This window comes from Mercurialis annua, linkage group LG5 (assembly GCF_937616625.2).
Source record: "Mercurialis annua linkage group LG5, ddMerAnnu1.2, whole genome shotgun sequence".
NCBI lineage: Eukaryota > Viridiplantae > Streptophyta > Magnoliopsida > Malpighiales > Euphorbiaceae > Mercurialis > Mercurialis annua.
Window position 1 is genome coordinate 13,953,106 of NC_065574.1, and position 22,810 is coordinate 13,975,915.

A 22,810-nucleotide genomic window follows, 5' to 3' on the forward strand; every position below is an offset into this window, starting at 1 on the left:
CTTTATAAATAAATTCTTTTCTAAAATTTAAATCACTTCATTATAATAACCAAATCGACTTCACAATAACTAAACTCACATAACAAAAATTAATTTAAAAATTTATACTGATGAGCTATAATTCAAAATGGCATAAGCGCTAAACAGCAAAATGCTAGGTCGTGTGTTCAAATCCTTCCACAAGTACTCTCTCTTCTCAATTATTAAAAAAAAATTATAAAGCAGTAATAGTTCCAAACAACTAAAATCCTATGTAAAATTTATATACAATTATTTTAACAATAAGTAAAAATTAGTCTTTGCCCGTTAAGGTCAAAACTTCATTTGTTTCATCCAGAGCAACACTGAAAACAAGCTTTTTAATCAAAAGTATTTGGTCACCATACTTATATTGAACAACAAATTTAATCGATTAATATAAGCTAAAAAAAATACTTCACCTTTTAACTTTAATTCGTTTGCATCTTAACTTTGTAAAATCATTAATTTTATCTAAATCTAAACCTTTCTTTTTCAACTACACCCTCAATTATCAAATTGACATCTTTTTACTTGAAAAAAAGATTTAGATCTATGTTTTATACTTTAACGTATATTAAATTTTCTAAAAAAAATCTTTGTTAATGCTTAATCACAATTATAATATTAGCAATCTTTCGTTCTATTTGGATCTCATCCATGGAAATGAGAATTGGAGATCAAGTCTTTCACGTAATTACTAAGAAGAAAATAATTGATGTTTGAGTGGCTTTTTTTCGTGTTTTATGAGTTCTATTTAATTTTAAAATAATATATTTTTTGTATACTTTGTGAATTTTTTAGTCATTTTTTAAGAAAAATTTCATCTTCAATTGGATGTTTATTGCACCTTTATTGGTATTTATATCACATATGGCGAGTTTTCTTTATCACGTTTACTTATGCGAGAGGGGCTTCTCAAATGGCTCATCTAGCTCACATCCTTCCTCGACTACCTCATTGGACACCGCTACTGTCAGGTAAGATCGAATTAATTTTATTATTGTTCTTAATTTAAAGGCCTAATTACTTAAAAAAAAACCCACCTTAAAACAATTTTTCGTTTATACCCTGATCTAGGAAAAAGTTCATTTGTACCCTTTTTTTGATTTTTCGTTTTCAACTGTACCCCAAAATTTTATTTTTTGACAATTTAATTAATTAAAGGATGAAAATATTAAAAATAATTAAATAGAAGGGTTATATCATCTTTTTTCTATTTGAAAAAATACAAATAAGTTAAAAAATGAAGGATTATTTTAAGCTTTTTCTAGATATAAAAAGTTCAATTTAGTGCTTTAGGGTAGAGTTGAAAACAAAAAATCAAAAAAAGGGTACAAATGAACTTTTTCCTACGTCATGGTATAAACGAAAAAATATTACAAGGTGGGGTTTTTTTAAGTAATTAAACCTAATTTAAATAATCATGTATTCTATTATGTGATTGTTGCTTTAGATGATCTTGACATTTCAATTTTTGCTTTCCTACAAAATCAAGGTAATATTTATAGCACGTTAGCCGCTACCAACTGTAAGTAATTTTTTTATTTTTTATTTTTTACTATTTTATATTTATTATTCATTATTGCTACCTTTCGTTTAACAAATTATCCACATATTGGTATTTAATTTGTTAAATGAATGTGCAATTGGATGGCTCAAATAGTAGCCGCGAAGTCCACTTTTAGTTCTTTTATTTCAAGAGGGTTTCTAAATAACTTTTAATATTATATTTCAAACAAAAAACTCTCCTTCTCAAAAATTATAAAACTTAATAAATTTTTTATTTAATACAAATAAATATTATTATGTTATAAAAATTCATATCCACGACCATGCCGCCTTGATTTTGCAAAATTAATTTAATTAAAATTTAAATAAATTTTTTAATATATCGTTTATAAGTAATTAACAAAAAATGTAATAATTAATAATAATTAATGATATTTATTTTTTGTATAATTCCGACAATTGAACGACCTCGTCGCCGCCATCCTACCCACTGAAAATATTTATCATTAAATAATTTAAAAAATTAAATAATATTTTTTCAATATAAAATTAATTTTTTAATTATTTTAAAAATTAAATTAATTGAAACATGTTCATCTTTCTCGTGATGAACCCATGAAGATAAAGCAGATCAGATCTAGTGATGAACCAGATCTGACATGGTTCGTCTTCTTCGGAGGAAGACGAACAATTCGTCTTCCTCTTCCACTAAAGAAGACGAACCAGACATGATTTGTCTAAACCTGGCTCATGAGAAAGACGAAAGGGTTTCGCAATTGTTTTATATTAAATAAAAAATTATTATTTTAGGAAATATGGTGTTTTTTTGTTTTAATTATAACATTAAGAACTATTTAAGATATTTATTAAAATGTAAAGTATTAAAAAAATCAATTTGATGCTTGAAAAAGTAATCAAAAGGTTTAATTGAGAATACAATTGAAACTAAAAAAAATATAAATTTGAACAAAATAGTGATTTTACAAAATTATGCAAACAAATTGGAATTAAAAGATCTAGAAAATTATCCTTAGATCAATATGACCAAATGAGTGGACAACAAGTGATCATAATGCAAAGATTCGAATGCGTAAATGTATACATTGAACTTTGTAAATATTAAAAATATTAATGAAGAATAAATGAACAACGTTGATATAAAAATTAAAAAAAAAATTAAACACCTTCAAACAGTTTTATCTCACAATAGAACACAATGTACAAATTTATATAAAAAAAATAGAATAAACTAATGCTCGTGATGTTTTGCGATTCTGCTCTTCAATTGAAAGCCAGATTGCATGAAGTTCTTCGTCTCTATATGTTTCTCTTACCTTTCTATTAAGATAAAATTCTGAAAATTCTCGAGTCATTTTTCCCAACAATTTGTCTAATTCTTGAAATTTTCTTCTGGTGTAGTCCATGGTGTCGATGATACATGACGTAATAAACATAATTTACATATTATTACAATATTCTCATCAAAATATCTATACCAAGAGAACAAGATTATCATATTTCACATAAAATGTGCTTCAAGCATATAAAAATAAAATAAAAGTGATTGAAATAATACGTATAAAATTGCCTAGTATCAATTTATTTTAAGAATAAAAATTTAATTCAGTTTTAATAATAAATTGAACTAAAACACTAAAAACAAATCAAATCAATTACTTTAACAAGCTTAAAGTATTTTAAATCTTTATAAAAATTAGATCATTTCAATTTTGAATAAAAAGTTCAAAATTTCAATTTTATACGGTTAAAACTAATCAGTCATTGGAAAATAATTATGTTTTTGATAACAGGAATCTGATTAATTAGTATGTAGTTTTTTGACAACTCTTGCATAATTTCATCATTGCATAAAATTTTAAAAAACGGGAGTACAAAAAAAACAAATGCTTCAACCTTTAAGGTTTAGATAAGCTGCAAGTGATTCTTCACTACGGCCATCATAAGACATTAATCTAAACCAGTTCCCATTTCAAACATACTAAAATCACAAGTCTAATCAAATTTTAATTAATTCTCTTAATATTATTTATTATCATCATCAATATTTATAGTTTTACACTAAATTTAATTATTAGATATTACTAAAATAATCAGAACCCAAGTCAAACTCAAATTTTAATTATGCCACCTAGTTCGAAGTCAAATTCATAGAATCCGAGATGAATTTTGAGATTCAAATTTTAGAGTCAAGTGGAGCTTAAACTTGATTGTTCCGACACACTCGAAGATTATGCCTTCCAATTTGAAAATAGAAGCCTTATTGAAGCTTTAGATGTCTGGTAAGTTGCAAAGATTTCAAAGAATGTACCTCTAACAACAAGAATGATGCTTCAACAAGCTCAGATTATCATAAAATAAAACCAACAAACAAAATTACTACATTTTAAGCAGTTATACTTTCCTAATCTATTTTACTCCAACCAAGCATGCCCTTAGATTTATGATCATGATCAAAAAAAATAACTCGATTGGATTTAAATTAATCGGTGAAACTACAAGTTTAAATTTTTGACCTCAGTATAGGTTTAAATTTAGTACTTACAATTTACCAGCTCCTCTTTTAGATATTAAATCAACAAAAGGAGTTAAAACTCTGCAATCAGTAAGACGGGTAATTCTAACGACAAAAAACATCAATTTGTACATGGAAAGCATAGGTATGCCCTTGCATGCTTCTTGCAGACACTAATAAAACTAAAGCCTATTATAATTGAGTGAAATATAATATAGAATGTAATAAATGTAATTTAAAATATTCACAAAGAAACTTGCTTTGTTAATTAGTTGGCATAACTTGAAAAAAAAAATTGGAGTTGTAAAACTAACCACTTTCTTTTAAAAATTCTTGCAGATAAGCTAATATCTATACACTAAATACAAAACTATGAGCATCTTTTGGCTTGTGAATCCATAGCTAAAATTTACCTCAACATTTTGGAGACGAATTGTACGCCAGATAATATCTTATTCTTCACTTTTACCACAATTAACACCACGAATGACCCAGCAATTTTTGTATAGTCCTGCCCAGACCTGCAACGGAAAGAGCTTGCAGTTATCATCACGATTCAATATCTTAAATGAGCTGGTGTCTCATTAATCAATCACACAACCCTGTACAAATTTACTTCACATTGAATAGCAATAACAATCAAATCTAGGCAGTATTACTTATCTAAGTCCAGACTATGTGGTCGAATTACCTTCAGCAATAGTTTTGATAAATTGGCTTTTTAGTAACACTTATTTTCTTTTTCATTATCCTCTATAATCTGTTATCTCTTCAGTATGTCCTTAGTATAAAAGATATACATTATTAAAATTGTTGCTTCCTTTCTCCAAATTTCGAGAAAAATTCCCTAAATTAGTGGCAATTTTATCCTTCCCCAGGCAGAGTATAACAAAAATCTTATGAGCTTAAATAATTCTACGAGGGATCATAACAGCTAAGACGATCTAGTCTGAGAATCAAACTAAGAACAATGAGCCAACCTGAAATCTGTGGCTGGCTCTCTTTAGTATCTTCACTACTAGCTTGCAAATAACAGCTAAAACTTTGTGTACTGAATCAGCATGTCAAACTATAAACAAAAATGCAACCAAAACTATAAACAAAAATGCAACCAATACTGGCACTTTTCAATAATATAAAGAAATTTTAAATTCTTACATCCAGTAGGATATACAACGAGTAACCTAAGGAACCATTTACCGATAATCATATCATATCTTATTCAACTAGCAGTACATGGATAAACTCATGACATGTTACATGCCAATAGCAATGACAACTACACAAATAATCAGTTAAGACATCCAACTAAACACCCAGTCAAAGAAAATCAAATACACACTCACACCTGGCTCGCACTTGATATCAGCAACAAGACAATCAGATCATAACAGAAGCCATGTTGATGACATAAACCAAATAAACTACTTAAAAAAAACATAGTGAAATTGACATCCACTCTAGAAATATGATTTGAAGAAAACGGTTTAAAATCATCCGATGCATATAAAATGTTTTGCTTTTCGAACCCATAATTTGGATGTGAAAACTTGAGAGGTGGCTCAGCGTTTCCCAGAAGTTCAACAATAACCAGCAGCACTTTAGTGATTAAATCTTCATGAACAGTGATTATAAGATGTTTATAAATTGCATTAGCTGTATATCCAGTGTATATTATTTGACGAAAACATAGTAAAATATGTCGTAATAATAACACGGGACAAATTAATTATTCAACTTTCACATTATAAAGGCTTCTAATCTAACAAAGAGAGGTGTTCCCTTAGTATGCATGATTTTTTTATGTCAAACCAGAAACTAAAAGAAGTAAAGAATCAAATCAGAAAAAAGAGATGAACGCTGTTACCAGAACTTTAGGCCACCCAATGAAACGCATACTACTGTTACTGGTTGTTCAGAAGTCGCCATGTCGGTTCTCAGAGACTGGAGGAATGACAATTCTTGATATATTTAACTTAATTACTCAACTAAGCGGAAAATCTGAAATACGGATGATACTAATAATTTTAATGAACCTTATGTATACACCGCTGAACAATAAACAAAGCTGTATATATCCTGTGCCACCAATTTTTATTCAAATGTACATATTCATGTAGGAGATCATATATTAAACTCTGGTAAAATGTTAAAAATGCCAATAAAACAATGGATTCATCCGACATAAAAAGCAACATAGATGTGAAATTCAATTTGTATCAACATTGTGAAGCAAAATATCATTTAAAGGTTCAGATATAAAATGGAATTTAATACTTACGATATACCTACTCTAATCAACCAAAAGAAATATAAGAACAGAGTATGTTAGCCAGTCCACTCTTCCCTTTTTGAATTAATTAAGTTTTGCAACACATTAGGAGAAGATAATGATGTAAATTCACACATATAGCAATACCTAATGCATAATTACTAATCAAAAAGGCGAAAAAAGGAAATATGTTCAACCAAAAAAGTATGTAAACGATTACAAGCTCAAAGAAGTAAACATATTTCAAACATTTAGCTTAAAACCAATGAAATTTAAGAACTTCAAACTGAATGGACCTTTCTTTTACATGTAATTTCAATATTAAACAAACTTCATATTAAGTTAGAAAGTTCCCAATTTAACTAGGAAATTGATGCTACTGTTTAAAATTATTGCAAAACCAAAGACCTGAGCTTTCTTGCTACTTCATGACATAAGGTACACTTCAAACAAACTATTCAGGTTATGGACAAGCTAAGTTCATGACATATATTATCTTCGTATGGTAATTGACATGCCAAACAAATATGCATAGTTTGATCCTAGAGTTTAAACCTTGTAAAGCTTATGGTTCCACTATCTTTAGATGACATGCACATAAGAATGAAAATACAACTTCACATGTGATTTGACACAATGCAGAATCATTTTTTACAGATAAAAAAAGCAAACTCAGAATGGAAAAACAGATTTTCTGTTCAGATACATTACAGTGTTCGAAGGAATGTCTGTTCATACACATAAGAAACTTTACAATGTTCAAAGGAATGTTTGTTTGCTTATGAAATTGAAAAAGAAAAATTAGTTACAGACATCCTATTGTACATGTTACCCACAATGCACAAACAACAGTTCTTTTGTGAAATACAATATCTATGATCCTAGTTATTTTTTATCATGGACTTATATTTTGATTATATTTAAATGAAATATTTTATTAATTTTTATAAATTTATAATAAATTTTTTGTATATGTGCTTTTTTATAACTACATTGATGCATATAAAATTTAATAAATTTGATATTTATAAATATATCCCTATATTATTACTAATTTACATGTTTCCTCCATATTTTTGTCTCTTATATTTTGAAATATATGTTCCGTCGTTTCAATTTTCGTGTCAGTTTCCATTTCCATTTCCGTACAACATAGACTGAAGACAGAAACAAGAAACTAGATTAGGCTATAAAAAATATGCTGCAGCATTAACTTGACTAGAGTGCTGAAACTATCAATTTTTCAGCAGAAAGAGTAGCCAAATGGGCGAGGAGAGCCAATCACTGAAAGGGATAATGCGAGAGGTTCTACTGGAGAACAAAAACCTAATTTGGAAAGGCTAGAGAACTACGTATAGAGAGAGCAATCAGCATTTTCATGAATTTGTTTCACCAAAACCATAATGACAAGTAAAACCGGAATATGAGCATCAAGGGAAGGCCGTTTTCATAGGCTTAGAAACTGGAAAGACCCTCCAGTAGTGGGATCTAAAACATTTAAATTATCCAAATAATACTAAAACCTTAACATAAAAATAAAAACTCACATATTTGCTCCAAAAAAAGCTATGAACCAAGCTCTATTCCACTACCATTTGTTAGGGATAATTTTGATATCCAGAAAAATTCTACTATACCTTTCCTTCAAACAACTTAAACCTTCTCAAACACCAAAAAGATAAATAAATGAACTCTTCATGAATATGACCTTCAAGATTGAAAAACACAAAAATTGCCAAGCACAAAAAAGGCATAAGATAATAATAAGCATGACAAAATTGTTCTGTTCTGGTCTGCTCTATGTGCCAACAAAAAATATATGCTCAACTCATAAGCACATTCCAAGCACATTCCAGGCACACCATTAAATGCCTACCAACTTAAAAAATGATGTAATATTAAAAATTAAAAGCAAACAAAGACTAATTGAAAGCCAGCTTAAAAGAACTGAAATACATGACCAATCACAAGCACCGAGTGCTAAAGTTCATAGTTTCAGTAATAAAAACAAGGGGGTTACACCTACCAATAGTGCCTCAATTTTAGGTTTAACAGAATTCACTAGACCATCCCTGCTTTTTTAGAACCATATCAATAGTCCCTCACTTTTGATTTTGTCCAGTCACAAATTAATATTTTGTCCGTCCATTGAGAAAAGTAAAGGCAACTTCCATTGTATAGGAAAAAAGAATTACCCTTTTTACATTGAAATGATATGAACATTTCTTCAAATATTAAATTGTCTGCCTCTATTAAATCCCAATAAGTTGCAATAGTTTTCATCAGGATCGCTGTGGCTTCTTTTCTTTTCAAACAAACAACCACACACGCAACATTTTATTTAAACCAGCATATAGGCCACAATTATACAACCTTTGGTTTTGAACCAGCTGATTTCCAAAATTAGCAGCTAAGTCATAAAAAGTACAAACAGAAGTCTACACCATAAATGTTAAGTGATGCTTAAAAAGGAAAAGAGATGGATTTAGCGAAGTCACTAATCATTTCCTTTCCATCCAGGCCTTCTCTTAACCAGAGTTTCCCGAAGCATCTAGTTTCATGTTCAGAATGCTTCTCGTTAGTCAATCCCGATCAATTTCTGTCGTGTTTCCTTTTCATACTTGACAATATTGTTACCATTGTCATCCTTTACTCTTCTTGCTATCATCACCGCCATTGTTTTTCCTTTTTAACATTGAAATTTGAGAACAAAGAGAAACGGAATTCTTCCGATACTCTAAATAGAACAATTAGAATCATCATGCTTATATAGAATGTTATTGACTGTAGATGGTTACTCCCACTCTACTATTTGTCTCTTCTAGCTGCTAAATCTATTAAAAAATAAAGACCATAAAGAAATGGAATACTAGTGAGGGGAGTATCATAGGTTTGTGGGGGTTGGACTGATTAACTTCAGAAAACTTCAGGGCATCATTATAATTTTCAAAAAAACAGATGCATTCATAACAGTCAACGGATCAAATTTTTAAGCATTAAATTTCTTCACAAGGAACTTAAACCATTAAAGAAAATCACTGCATGCCACCAAAGATTATTGGCGCAAATGCTATCAAATATATATCGACTATAATCCCCAAAAATGAACAATAAGTTAATGCTGTTATATGTCACTAAACAAAATATGATCCTATAGTAAGTACTCTGAGGGTAATTACAGAAGTTGAGAAAACGATATACTAACCAAGTGAGAAACATGAGCCTACATTGTGACGAAAATGTTCCCGCATATATTTGTCAGAGAATTTTACAATATACAGTCCTTCCAGTAGCCTCCACAAGGTCTATTAGCTGCTTTCACACGCCAGGTGAATCTTGTTCAGAAGTGGAACCTTTCTTTTTGAGTTATACTAAAATGTGATGTTCACAAATTGTTTTCCCCGCTCACAACACTGAGAAATCAAGACATGAAAACTGATAATTCATCAGACAAACATTACAGTTAAATAAACGCAAATAGAAAGAAAGAGATGGAACTGTATCTTAGTGTTCCAAAACCATTCGTAAGAGAAGCCAGAACTTTTAACTAATAAATTCTGAAGTCATAGCATATCCAAAACAAAAGATTTCATTTAATTCACTAATCATAAACGTTTAATTCCATCAAATGATTTCTTCTGTTACAAATGGCCAGTTTGCCTTTGACAGTAGTAGCTTTATGAGAAATGACAGAATATTTTGCCATCTATTAACACCATGTTACAGCTTATTCATTTTCCTTGCACCACCAAAATTATAATATCATAGCGCCCATGTTCCATGATGATGAGACATGAAAGTTATTAAGTACATGGATAGCAGCAGAGCATTACATTAGTGCAATATTTTATCATTATTTTAAAATACTGATTTTTTGAATATAAAAAGCATATAAGCATGTTCAATTTTTTTAGGGACATGTTCAGACCATAAAGCATTTTATTTCATACTGAAATTTTCCACGGAGTAGCAATACAACATACAAAATTAGTAATATCAGTTAAATGTCAGCTAAAAATGTCGCTGCAAACATAAAAAATAGATGAAATGTACTTACATGAACTAATTCACATGTCCCCCCAAGTAGCACTGCACTAAGTAACATTTCCAGAATCCTATTACTATTTACTAGTGGTTTTTTTTCTGAATCCAGAACCCTATATCAGCTTCATTATAGTTACAGCCATCAAACATTCAGAGTTACCATCTCAAAGTGAAGATGAAGTCCAAAAGCTTACAAGAACCAATCATATTTCAGAAGTTCTAAAGGTTCCTCTAAGTTCACAAGCTTAAAATCCTATTACTAATGCCCTTTTTTCTGAATCCAGAACCCTATATCAACTCCATTATCATTACAAGCATTGCAAATTAGGAGTAACCATCTCAGAGTGAAGATGGAATCCAAAAACTTAGAAGAACCAACCATTTCCAGAAGGTCAATAGGACAAAAAGGCAGAAATATGACCAGTAAAAGAGAAACATACTCATAAAAGCTTTAGACTAGATCTCAAACCGGTCTCCAGCAATTAACAGCAGACATGTCCGGTCTACATGGCAACACATGTGAAACACCATGACCTGATGGAATACAAAAACAATTACATCTTTAATCATATTAGAGTTCAACTACTTGCATAATACATAAGTTACAGTGTAGAAAAATAAGGTAATTTTCAACTGCACAAGCTAACCTGGAATTGGAGCTAAAGCAGGTAAATTGTTAGAATTAGAGAGCTGGAAACCAATATTATTAGCAGGCGGTCTTTCAAAGGGTGGCCGGAAGTAACCTGCCAAGGGAAAAAAACATAATTTAACTGTATAAGACAAAGCAAATTTAAAAGAAAAACAAAATTAAAAAAAAAAGTCCAGAACAGAAAATATAAGGATCATAATGAGGAGAATAAAGAGGCCTCCAAAAAATAGCACGTAGAAGACATAAAACTAATAAAGTATTACCCCTTCAATCATACTCCCTCCGTCCCATAAAGATAGAAAAAATAGCTCTTTCACAAAAATTAAGAAAGTAGTTAATTATAGGTAATTTGTGATAATTTTTCTAAATTGTCCTTTTAATTTCTTGAAGTAAATCATAATAAATTAGTGATTCACAAAACCCAAAGTCACTATGTAAATATTAGCTAATAGAATTTTAGATGCATCAAAAGCATATATTGAAACTTTAAATCAATTAATGTTGATATGAGGGTATTTTAATAATTTTATAGTTAACTAACACTACTTTTTCTATCTTTTTGGGACAAAAAAAGTAGCTACTTTTTCTATCTTTATGGGACGGAGGGAGTATAAAATAAGAGAAAAAGAAAAGGCATTTCTGAACCAACTTTGCCAACATTCCAGGATGCAGATGAAGATGAGGACATATAAATAAAGAGACATATAGTTTAAGCTTAGCACATATAGTACATGAATATGCGTATGATATAAAATCCGCAAAATCCTGCTAAACTCAAAGGAATGCTAAATCACTTCAAATTTAACCTCTCAAGCATTAGAGAACTTCAGAATTTAGAGGAACAAGAAATGACAATGAGCAAACATATTTTAGTCAACCTTTTTAAGCTTTTCTAAGCTTTCTAAAGTCATCCTGGACATGATCCTTTAAGGATGCTACAGGTCACAATTACCAGTGGAAATGGTTTATTAAGTAATGGCATGGAAAGCAGTTCAACTGGTTACCTCCACTTGCAATGTTTAGGAGAAAAACTTCTAAAAACCTGATACTATATCCTACTAAGGAATATGGATCAAGAGAATTAATCATAAACAATGAGAAAGAAAATCATAAGGATTTGTAACACAGTAAAAAATCATGACATAAATTACCTATGAGAAAAAAAATGGCATTGTGCATTACATGGATTTCATTTCCCCTAAGCAATAGATAATTGCACTAACAGTTCTTTTAGGTTGTCACATATCTACAGAAGTACATTACAACAATCATCGTGTTAGACACCTCCATTGAGATATTGACGACATCAAAACACAGCACTCCGCCACACCAGGTGAGCATATAAATAGAATACGCAAGCAGTTCAACAATAATAACAACAGAAATTTGATAAACTCTCCTCAGTGCCTATCCAGCTTCAAGCATAGAAATTAAATAATCAGATGAAAGAAAAATAAAAATTTAATGAATTTAACTTTGATAGAAAGAAAAAAGATAATTTGATAGAAATTAAGGATCAGAAACAAGGTTACTCTCAGAGTAACAAAGTATAGCAAGCGCATACTGCATACCTTCCTGACTGAAAGCTGGACCAGAATGTGAAGGAGGTCTTCCATTCATCCATGTGCCGTGCTGATTGTCTGGGTTAAATTCACTTGCGGGCATCATATATTGTTCATCACCAATAAATCGCCTTCGTCCATCAGGATGGGAAGGCAATGAGTATGGACGAGGATATGAATGCTGAGGATGCTGCTGTATTTGAGGATTTGGAAAAGAAAAATGACCAGGCACAGTTTGTGGCAGGCTTGAATGTGCAGGTCTTTGCGCATAAGGTGCAATAGCCGGTTGAAAATGTGGGTTTTGTTGCGAAGCTTGGTGCTTCAAATAGAGGTCATTATGTCCATACTCCAATGGCCTTGGAGGATTGTATCCTGAAGGTTCTCGAGTGACTACTGCAGGTGTGAAGCAAGGCAACTGTTGAGGAAACAATTCACTTTTTGCAACAGCATCAGCATGGTTTAGACGAGTATTACCAGAAATTTGAGCCAGTTGGTTACCCTGCAACACAATAAAAACTATAGGTCAGCACAAACACAACTGACATATGCGAGCGTGGAGGAAGCAACAAGAAAGAAGAAGAAAAGAATATCGACCACAAAAAGTTAATTGAAACAAAAAAAAACAAGAATCATACACTTGGTGCACTGCAATACTCGTTAGGCACAGTTGGTCGATAAGCCACATGTGATGAGGACTGTACAGAAGAAGCAGATGGTATAATTTGTTGAGTCACCAAGGAAGGTTGATTTGGCAAGGGTACTTGAGGAATCAATGACTGCTGAGGGCCTGAAGGAGGTACATGAGAAGGAGGAGGTGGCTGTGATGGAAGAGGTGGAGGCGGCGGCGGTAGTGATGGAGATGTTGGGAGCGGAGGTGGGGGTGAGGGAGGTAAAGGTGGAGGTGGAGGAGGAGAATCAGGAGGCAGTGGAGGAGAGCCCTCTGGCAGAGGAGGCAGCTCAACAGAATCGGTGACTACAGGCTCCTTTACTCTATCAGAGGAATTCTGTTGGCCATCAACTTCAAATGAACAAACAGTTACCAAATGTCTTTCATCCTTCTGGTGTCCAGACACGTCTTCCATCTCAAGCTCACCATCGACATCCTCTAAGATACAATGACGCCGATCATTAGCTGTAATACTAGATCTCTCTGACTCTCCTAATAAGCAGATTGGTTCAGCTGGTGAGGAAACATCAGCATCTTCCTTCAATGAACTGAAAGGAAGATCATCTTCCTCGTCTTCATCTTGAAATACATTGGAATATATAAATCCAGGCAACTGGAATGTAGCATTACTGGAAGGAAAAAAAAGGCCATTATAAGAATATCAGAAAGTTAACCACTACAATATGGGCCCCCAAAAATGTTGCAGCATAAATTAGTTAATTTCAGATAACTTCTAAAACAAAACTTTAACTACAGTGCAATACCAAATACTGATAGGACAATGTTCATAACCAGAGAACCAAACAAAAATTGGAAATAGAGTAACAATATAAACCCTCCAAACGATGTTCTCACAAACGCATTTTAAGACAACCAGAACTTTGCTTGATAGCAGTACATCAGCTCAAGTCACCTGATAGATTCCCAGTTATAAATTTTTACTATGCAACTCAATAGATCATGTCACGGTTTAAACATTAGATTTACTAATATTAACCATTTGTTCCCTTTTGTGAAATCACGAGTTGACAATTCCTCCTGAAAACAAAAGGAAAAAGGACAAAATCTACCCTTGAAAAAATTGACCACCTATGTCTCCCCAACAAACACAGCCATATTCCATTTTATTTTAATAAACAATACTATATAGCTGAACTACTAACAGTTGGAAGGCGATTCATTCCCTTTCTATAGTTTACAAGTTCAACAAACCCGTAAATTTGACTAATATTTTATAGAACAAATAACACTATAGAAAATAGTAAAAAGAAAACCTTGCATGATCCTCCTCTATATGCACTGATATAATACTCCCTATTACAACTTAGATCATGTCATAAAAATGTCATAAAGACATGCAAGGCTATTGCAATTTTCCTTCACTTTCACTAACAATGGGCAACTCATTCTTCTAAGATATAATTGTATCAATAACTATGGACGCAGAGGCTTTCTATCATATACTATATGCCTTGACATTGTGCACGTATACATAGATAGAGTTCAATGTTAATACACGTGTTCAATGCTGATGCACAAGATGTTATGATGCACAACAAGATCAGAGAACCAGCAAAAGAACAACAAATTAATTTCAATTCTATACAAGAATTTGGGACCGGCACAAAAGCATTCATGACCGCTAAAGTGATAAAGCATCATTGTCCCAAAATAAAATACCACATTGTAGTAAGATAATTAAAGAACAGAACAGGAATGCAGTAAGAGAAACACAGACCTTCCATACTCGTCAACAAGCATGCCTTCCATTTCTCTGATAGGATCATCCACAGCTCGTTCAGCTCTAGATGGACGTCTAAGGGAAAACCCAGCAGACGAATCTTCATTTGGGACTCCAATGTCATCCATGTACCGCTTCAAAACAGGTTCAGGTAAAATTTTTCTCTCAAGCCATAAACGTAAAACCTGGCAAGAACAATGGATCTTTAGTAGTGCAACTACAACGGACACAGGACTTCACATATATATATAATGAAAAAAACATTTGCCTTGAGACACTGACGACGGTTTTCGCGAGCGCCAGAGCCTGGAGGAGCAGCAGCACCCAGAAGACGTGGCAATGCAGCCTGAACTGTCGGAACATATGAAGCCCCAGCAATCCCTGAAGACATAAAACAAACAAGATATACAAAAAACATCAAGTCATGCTAATTAGGAGACGTAAAATCTGGAAAAACAATATCATTAGTCATAAGATAGCAACCTTTTTGATTATGTGAGCACTGGGTAATCGAATCAACAAGAAAGAAAAGGTCTACTTTACGATGGAAACTGGGCTCACTTTCCAATTTTCGGATCAGAAGTTCCACAACCTGCACATCGATTTTACTTAGTCAAGTCTCTTAACAAGATACAAAAGCAAGTAAATTTCCTTCCGTATCTCTAAGACTCTAATTACCCTTCATGAATTGCCAAATTTAAACTAGAACATCGATTTAAGGTAACCATCTGTCAAATTGTACATAATTTTTACACAGATATGCAAACTCAATTAAACCACTTAAAACTTAATTACTGTATTAGGCACAACAAATCACTAACAACCTAGGTGAATAGATTAACAAATAAGACAAAATAAAGCACCAAACACCGTATGCAGATCTGAATTGCTATGATACATTAGGAAGTTAGAAAACAGTGATAAAGGTGTGCCAATAAATTATAGAAAAATGTGATGTAGATGATTTGACAAAATGTGTCATGATATGAACTTTTCATAAAAGGTATAAGAGCATGAACTCTAGAGAATGGGAAAGTGGAATATCATGAAATGAATTTTTACTAAAAATTTAATAATTTTTAATTTTAAGCTGCACTTTCATCGGTTTGACATACAGGCATCCCAGACTCTGAAGCTTTGATATCTGCAAGACTACTATGATATAAGAACATCTTAAAAAAAAGTCTTGCTAACAGCTAAACAAATAGAAAAGCAAGCCATCAAAAATGTCCCAGTTACTCCCGCAGAATAAAATTCTGGCATTCAACAGTAGTAGAAAACAGAAGTCAGTAATAGCAACCTATAGAGAGAGAAACTCTATGAGCAGCATTCAACCACCCAGCCTGGATAACGAGAATTGGAGTCAAAAAGATTCTACTGGGACATGTGAACACAAGCAACTATTATGAACCCTAGCCTATGTTACCTATCTGAAAATTAACAAGGGACCGTGTTTTTTATTTTCATCATCAATTAAATGTAAGGGAGATCCCACGAATGAAGTTTTCAGCACATACAATATGAAATTGAAATAAGACTGAGTTGTTGATATTCCCAAAGTCATCCATGAAATTAAATAATGAAAAGAATGAATACTAAATTATGAACTGCTGTGAAGAGAACAAAATTTTGTTGAAATTTCACTCAAAAGTTTACTGTACGACTACCACCTTAGCAGCACATCTAGTTTAAATTTAGACATTATCCTAAAATATCCGGGTCTGATAAATGAAAAGATATAAATCGGACAGCAATAACAGCAGTCTACAAAATAGAGAGCAAAACAATAGGTTAAAATCGAAAAAGCTCAACCTCTTTTCTGCATAAATTAGCACAAGAAGAAATCAAATACAGCCTCAACATTGAAGGGTATAAAATTCTACCAGTTAGGCTATGCCTCAATACAGGCAAACAAAAACTAACAATTATTCTTATGCACGATAATTTAATGAATCCCAGTTTATTATGAATGGTTGTATGCATTTAACCTACCTCACTGGCAATGCCGTATTTGGCACAGTCGATGGCTAGGCGAGTTGCACGTCCAATGCTTTCTTTCGTCCTTGATAAAGTCTCAATCATCCCTTCAAAAGCATCCCGAGCAACAGCAGCTTCAGTGCCACCGCTCAGTGACCCTCCAGCAGCCATATGCCCAGAACTAACTCTTCGTTCCTCAATTTCTTCAGCATCCACCTGACTGCCTAATTGACGACATTGAGCAGATGGAGAAACTAAATTTGTGCTATGATGGAAACCCTGTAAATCACCATGTGACATGGAGCTGGTGCCAGATAAAAAAGGCTGGACTGATTCAGGGCTGAGACTAGTTCTCTGAGGATCAGTAATAGATAAGAAAGAACTAAGATTCCCAAAAGAAAAAGGTTGTGTATGAGCTTCTCTCCTCTTTGCTTGAGCAGCTGCAATAAGATGCTTCATGGACATAACTGAATCTGGAGTCTTGGATTCACCCAACAAACTGCCCCTTTCTTCTGCACCAACTTCCAGTCTGTAATTAGCAAGAGCATAGCACACAGTCACTTACCAAAAAACGATAAAACGTAAATGGTAAAATCACACTAATACAAGCAATTCACCAGGCAAAGGATTATACTCTGTCAAAGCTTCTGCTAAAACAGCAGGGTCATTCATCCGCACTTTTGAAGTAGTTTTGATTCTTTCTCCAGAAATACCTGGTCTATTTCTTTGACTTGCCACAGAATTTTGAGTAGCATCGGCATTATCAAACCCCAGACTTGAAACCTTACTAGAGCTTAACTGGGCCCTCTTCTGACTACTTCCTATAGAAGCTTTAACTAAATTTTTTGCGCCTTTGTGCTGTTCAGCAGATAATTTGGTGACAGGAAATGAATGAGGAGAGCTCTTTGGTGAAGTCAGTGTTGATTTAGCATCCTTGGATGGTAACTGCTCAGCTTCTGATTTCAAAGATTTAATAGACGAAAGATTTTCAGGCTTCTTATCAATTTTCAATCGGCTAGGAGAGGTGTCATTGAATTGTGAAGATGAATCCTTCAAACTAATATGCTCAAATCTGGTAGATTTCTCAATACTTGGATTAATGTCAATAGAGCTTCGACGATGTTCATTAACAGAACTTAGGGTGTGAGATTCACTGATATTGGAAGCAGTTGCAGATGCCATAACAGGTTTGGTAGATCGTCCATGAACTGGTGTTTTGGGCTCCTCATCTTCATCGTCGTCATCATAAAGGCAAACAGCTCTCCTTCTTTTGGGAAGTTGATTCATTGCGACCTTAGTATTATTAGGAGCAGAGTCATTCTTCAACTGTACAGAACCTTTATCAGTTTTATCATCAGTATTAAGGGTAGCAGAGTCGGACATAGCCTCCAAGGCACGCCTACGGCGTTTCGACACTGGAAGCACTGCTTCATCACTAGAAACATTGGACTTAAGTCTTCCTGATTGAGCAGTAACATCAGATTTAGAAATACCTACTTCCACAGAAGCATCAAAATTAACTTTATTTGTTTGGACAGATGCATCGGATTTAACCTTCATTACCGGTGTAAAATCCCCAGGTTTAGCTTTACCTATTTGGGTAGAAACATCAGAATTACGTTTCCTTGTTGGGGAAGGGAGGTTAAATTTACGTTTTTCCAACTGAGCAGAACCATCAGATTTCTCTTTTCCTGTTTGAGCTTCTAATGCCAAAAGAATTTCTCTTTTCCCATGTGAAGTAGACTGTTTGAAAGCTTTGTCATCAATAATTTTGGAGCTCGGAGAATCCTCAGAAGCATCACCCCCTATACCTACATGTTTCAATTTTTTAGCAGGATGTGAAGTTTCAGTTATAGTAACCAAAGACTGGTCCCTCTTTTTCTTGTCAAAAATCTCAACTGCATGGTCAGACACATCTTCTTGCAGATTGCCCGGGGACCTAAGACCTTTTTTGGCTTCTACAGTATCTTTTGCTTGTTTTCCAATTCTGAATCCGGAATCAGTCGCATTACCACCGGAAGCATTTTTTCCTTCATCTTTCAACGTCTTGCAATTTTTAGACAGAAAATAGCCACCAGAGCCTTCAGGTTTCCTCCTTACTTCAGTGGTCACAGTCTTAGACCTTTGACCATTTATCAATGCTTTCTCACTATTCCCAAGGTTATTTCTGCAATTAATATCTTCAGCTACACCCCCAGAGATTTCATCCTTTACATAAGAATCAGCCAAACAGGTTGTAGATGATACCACAGGATGTTCAACACTTGAAATTTTAATTTTCTTGTCAGCAGACATAGCTGGGGATGTATTATCATTATTAGCATCAGAAGATAAGGTAGCCTTAATATCTTCATAGTCTACTTGACTTTTCTTATGTGAACAATGCTTTAACTTAGAACTCAAATTACCTTCTTCATCACATGTTTTACCCTTTGGTCCTTCTGGACCCGCATCATCATTTACTTCAACCTCTATTTCATCTTCATCTATGCCATCAACCGATGGAGCCTCACAACCATTTGCACCACTTGATTTATTCTTGTGCAACTCTTGAAATGCTGTAGATATTTCCTCAACAGCTCGTGCAAAACGCTTGGTCTTACCTTCACATCGAGCTGACAATTTTTTCATTAATTCACTTGTAAATACCTGTATATCAACAGGAGCAACAAAAGCTCTGCAGAAGAAGAAGAAAATTAAAAAAGACATTTAGTTACATATCAAGTGGTAATGAACCAGATAAATAAAGAGCGCACTCCCCAATCAGGTAAATTAAAAGGATCAAACTAACATACACCCTCATGTTTGATATTAAAAGTTTCATGTTTGCAACATCAAAATTATATCAGGAGGTAGAGATAATAACAATAGAGAGAGCTCGCAAAATAGGTATTGGGTAAAAGAACTCAAAATGAACGGAATTGAATGAACATACTGTAGTATATATTACATAATGCAACTGAGTCTTAAAGCAAATATTACCACAAGAAAAAACCTTCTAAGGAAAGTCAGTTGACTGACTAGCTTCTTCATTGAACAGAGACATTATAACTTTTAGTTAACAAGTATTATGGGCTCGTTCATTCTGGACATCATAAATTCTCTTCAAAATCCTGATGCATACTCTTCTTAGCAATCCAATATAGAGAAAATATCGAAGAAACAAAAGAAGCAGCCCTCTGCCTAAAAGAAATACTAGATATGTCCACCACCACTAATATCAATAGAAAAAACGATATGGATCTGCCTGCCTGCTAGGAATTGCAGGAACGCATATGATACACAAAATGTCAGAATTTGTTATTTTGCATTATTGCAATTATTTTAGGGATTATGTTCTTTGACTTTCTTGTAAGGAATAAGGTTCTTTCTGATACCATACAAATATATCTGCATTGACTTATGCAAAATTAAAATGAAACCATTAATCTCTTTATTAAATAAAATTAGTCCATAGAAACATTTTAGCACAAACTCTTGGAAGAGAAATTTGCAACAATTAACTGCAGCAATAAACTTGATAATTTGCCAGAACGTCTATGTAAAGATGATAACTGAAATAAGCAAACACGAAAAAGTTGCTAAATCAAATATGAGACAATAAGATAATCACGAAACAAGCCTTCAGCAATCAAAACCACATTTTTTGACATAATGTGAAAAGAACTCACATTTCTTCAGTTCCAAAAAACTGAACAAAGTATTTCTTAGGGTCAGGGGCTTTTTCCCAATCTTCAGGACTGCTGACCTGAGAATTTAACAAAAAATGGCCAACATGATCAAGCTCAGAAACTAGCAACTTCGACAGAAAAGGTATAAAGTTCACCAAAGTACCCAAAAGCTCAGCTGAAAACTGATGGTCTAATCCCAATATATATCAATAAGTAAATGTTGAACTCAACCCACAAACCACACAGCAAACTAATTACTAAAACTAGAGCAAGATACTGGTAAACAGAAGTAAACGCTAGTGAAAAATAAAAACAGAGACAAGCAACCGAAAAGAAACAATGATCACAAAGATAGAGAACCGCCTCAACTAAAAAGAGATTAATTAGCATCAGACCACAAAATGGATGTTATTTACTCCCATATGTTCAACAAATGTTATCACTGGAACAGAAAATTTTAAACAAACAGTACAGAACTTATTACTTCCACGCCTTAAGAGAATGTCATAATGAAATTGCAACTTTAAAACCATCTGACAGATTGCAGGACCAAGACAAATTAAAGCCTGCGCCTAACGTATCAAGAACCTGCATACCGCGACTTAAAGCTATGGACATATAAGCAATCTAAAATTAGTGTCAGCGTAATCTAAAGTTCACAAGACAGATCAAAACATAGTAATAAAACAAATGCAGAGTCATTAAACTCAAAAAAAAAAACTAACCAACTGAAGAGAAATTGAAAAAAGAAAACAGGAAAAAAAACCTTAGCAGGCCAAGCAGGGAATCCTTTAACTTTAGCAAGAACGAGATCGCCGAGCTTCAACTGGCTCTTCGCCTTCGCCTTGTTCGCTCCTCTTTTACGCCCCGGAGCCATAGGCGTCGCTATATACTAATCGTACAGCAATCAAAACAAAATAAAACCCTAACAATGCGAGATAAAGAATCGAAACACCTATAAAAGGAGAATCAAATCGAATAGAAGAGGAATTGGCGAAAATAAATGCTCGAATAAACCTCGCCGGAGATTGAGCCGGCGGCTAAGAGCCGGTTAGGGTTCCGGCGACGGGAAAATTAGATCATAGGAGAATAAGATTATGGGAGAGGGGTTTTGCATTGGGAGAATTATGAGTATGAGGAGAGGTTTTGTTTGGTTTGGTTTGGTTTGGAGAGAGTATTGAGGCGGTCGAAATACGCGAGAAAGTAGATTTTGCGAGAAGGGGAGAGAGGGTTTTTTTTTTTTTGGTTTTGGGCGTGGTGGTGGGGAAGCAAGCGATTTGGGTTTCAGGGACTATTTGGTCATTGTTATTATTTTGAGAGGTATTTTGGTCATTATTTTTAAGAGATCTTTTGGCAAAAGATAGCAAAAATCCATGAACAGTTGAACGTTTTCCGTTCAAAATTAATAAATTACATTAAAAAAAAGTGTGACTAAAAATCAAATGTGACCCCTCTAATTTGACTTTACTAAGAAAAAACCCCCTCTACTTTAAAAACCAACAATAAACCCCATGCACTATTGAGTGCATCCACGGCCATTTTAGACAAAAATACCCCCGACGTGTCATTTTCAAAAAAAAAATAACGACGCCACATCAGCTGACACGTCAACAAAAATTTAAAAAAAAAATAGAACACCCAAAACACCCTTATTTTTATTTAACCAAACCAAATACCACTCATTCAAATCCAAATCACCCGCCGATCCAAACCACCCACCGCGTCCGGTCGTCTTCTCAGCTCGTCTTCTCTTGGGAAAATTCATCTGGAGTTTTCCCTGTTCTTGAAGAACAAATTCAGATTTGTTCTTCAAGAACAGAATGCCGCCGGAGAAGACGACCGGCGGTGGGTGGTTCGGGTTGGCGGTTGGTTTGAGTTTAAATTAGTAGTTTGGTTTTGATTTTGTATTTTAATTTGATTAAATAAAAATAGGGGTGTTTTGGGTGTTTTATTTTATTTTAATTTTTAATTTTGCTGACCTGGCGCCGTCAATATTTTTTAAGCAATGACGGCGCCAGGGGTATTTTTCGTCTAGAAGGGCCGTGAATAAGAGATATCATTAGTACAGAGGATTTACTGATGGTTTTTAAAGTAGGGGGTTTTTTCTGATAGGAATGGTAAAGTAACTTGTGGTTGATTATTAGCCTTTAAGTTTCGTAGAAAA

At 33.4% G+C, this 22,810-nt stretch overlaps 1 protein-coding gene across 7 annotated transcripts; it reads right to left on the minus strand.

Moving 5' to 3' along the window:
- Nucleotides 1–4,261: 4,261 nt before the first annotated feature.
- On the minus strand, nucleotides 4,262–21,919 carry LOC126682600 (ENHANCER OF AG-4 protein 2-like). 7 transcript variants are annotated; one of them, XM_050378330.2, is made up of 14 exons: nucleotides 21,413–21,919; nucleotides 20,647–20,723; nucleotides 17,610–19,652; nucleotides 16,991–17,504; nucleotides 15,482–15,590; nucleotides 15,267–15,379; nucleotides 14,996–15,183; nucleotides 13,226–13,886; nucleotides 13,065–13,089; nucleotides 12,600–12,983; nucleotides 11,027–11,122; nucleotides 10,820–10,913; nucleotides 9,541–9,748; nucleotides 4,262–4,584 (listed from the first exon to the last, which is right to left on the minus strand). In XM_050378330.2, exons 1-12 carry the CDS (start codon nucleotides 21,521–21,523, stop codon nucleotides 10,843–10,845), a joined length of 4,392 nt encoding a protein of 1,463 aa, XP_050234287.1. In that variant the 5' UTR covers nucleotides 21,524–21,919; the 3' UTR covers nucleotides 4,262–4,584; nucleotides 9,541–9,748; nucleotides 10,820–10,842. The 7 variants fall into 7 exon arrangements, with proteins under 7 accessions (XP_050234287.1, XP_050234288.1, XP_050234286.1 ...); XM_050378331.2 differs by having other exon boundaries at nucleotides 12,600–13,089; nucleotides 17,610–19,272; nucleotides 19,384–19,652; nucleotides 21,413–21,918; XM_050378329.2 differs by having other exon boundaries at nucleotides 9,563–9,748; nucleotides 12,600–13,089; nucleotides 21,413–21,918.
- Nucleotides 21,920–22,810: the final 891 nt, after the last annotated feature.

Coding starts and splice junctions, on each gene's coding strand:
- LOC126682600 (XM_050378329.2), bottom strand. CDS start 21,523: ATGGCTCCGGGGCGTAAAAGAGGAGCGAACAAGGCGAAGGCGAAGAGC. Junction 15,184..15,266: donor ACCGTCGTCAGTGTCTCAAG/GCAAATGTTTTT, acceptor TGTTCTTGCCAG/GTTTTACGTTTATGGCTTGA. Junction 13,090..13,225: donor AGTATTGCAGTGCACCAAGT/GTATGATTCTTG, acceptor ATTGTGTTGCAG/GGTAACCAACTGGCTCAAAT.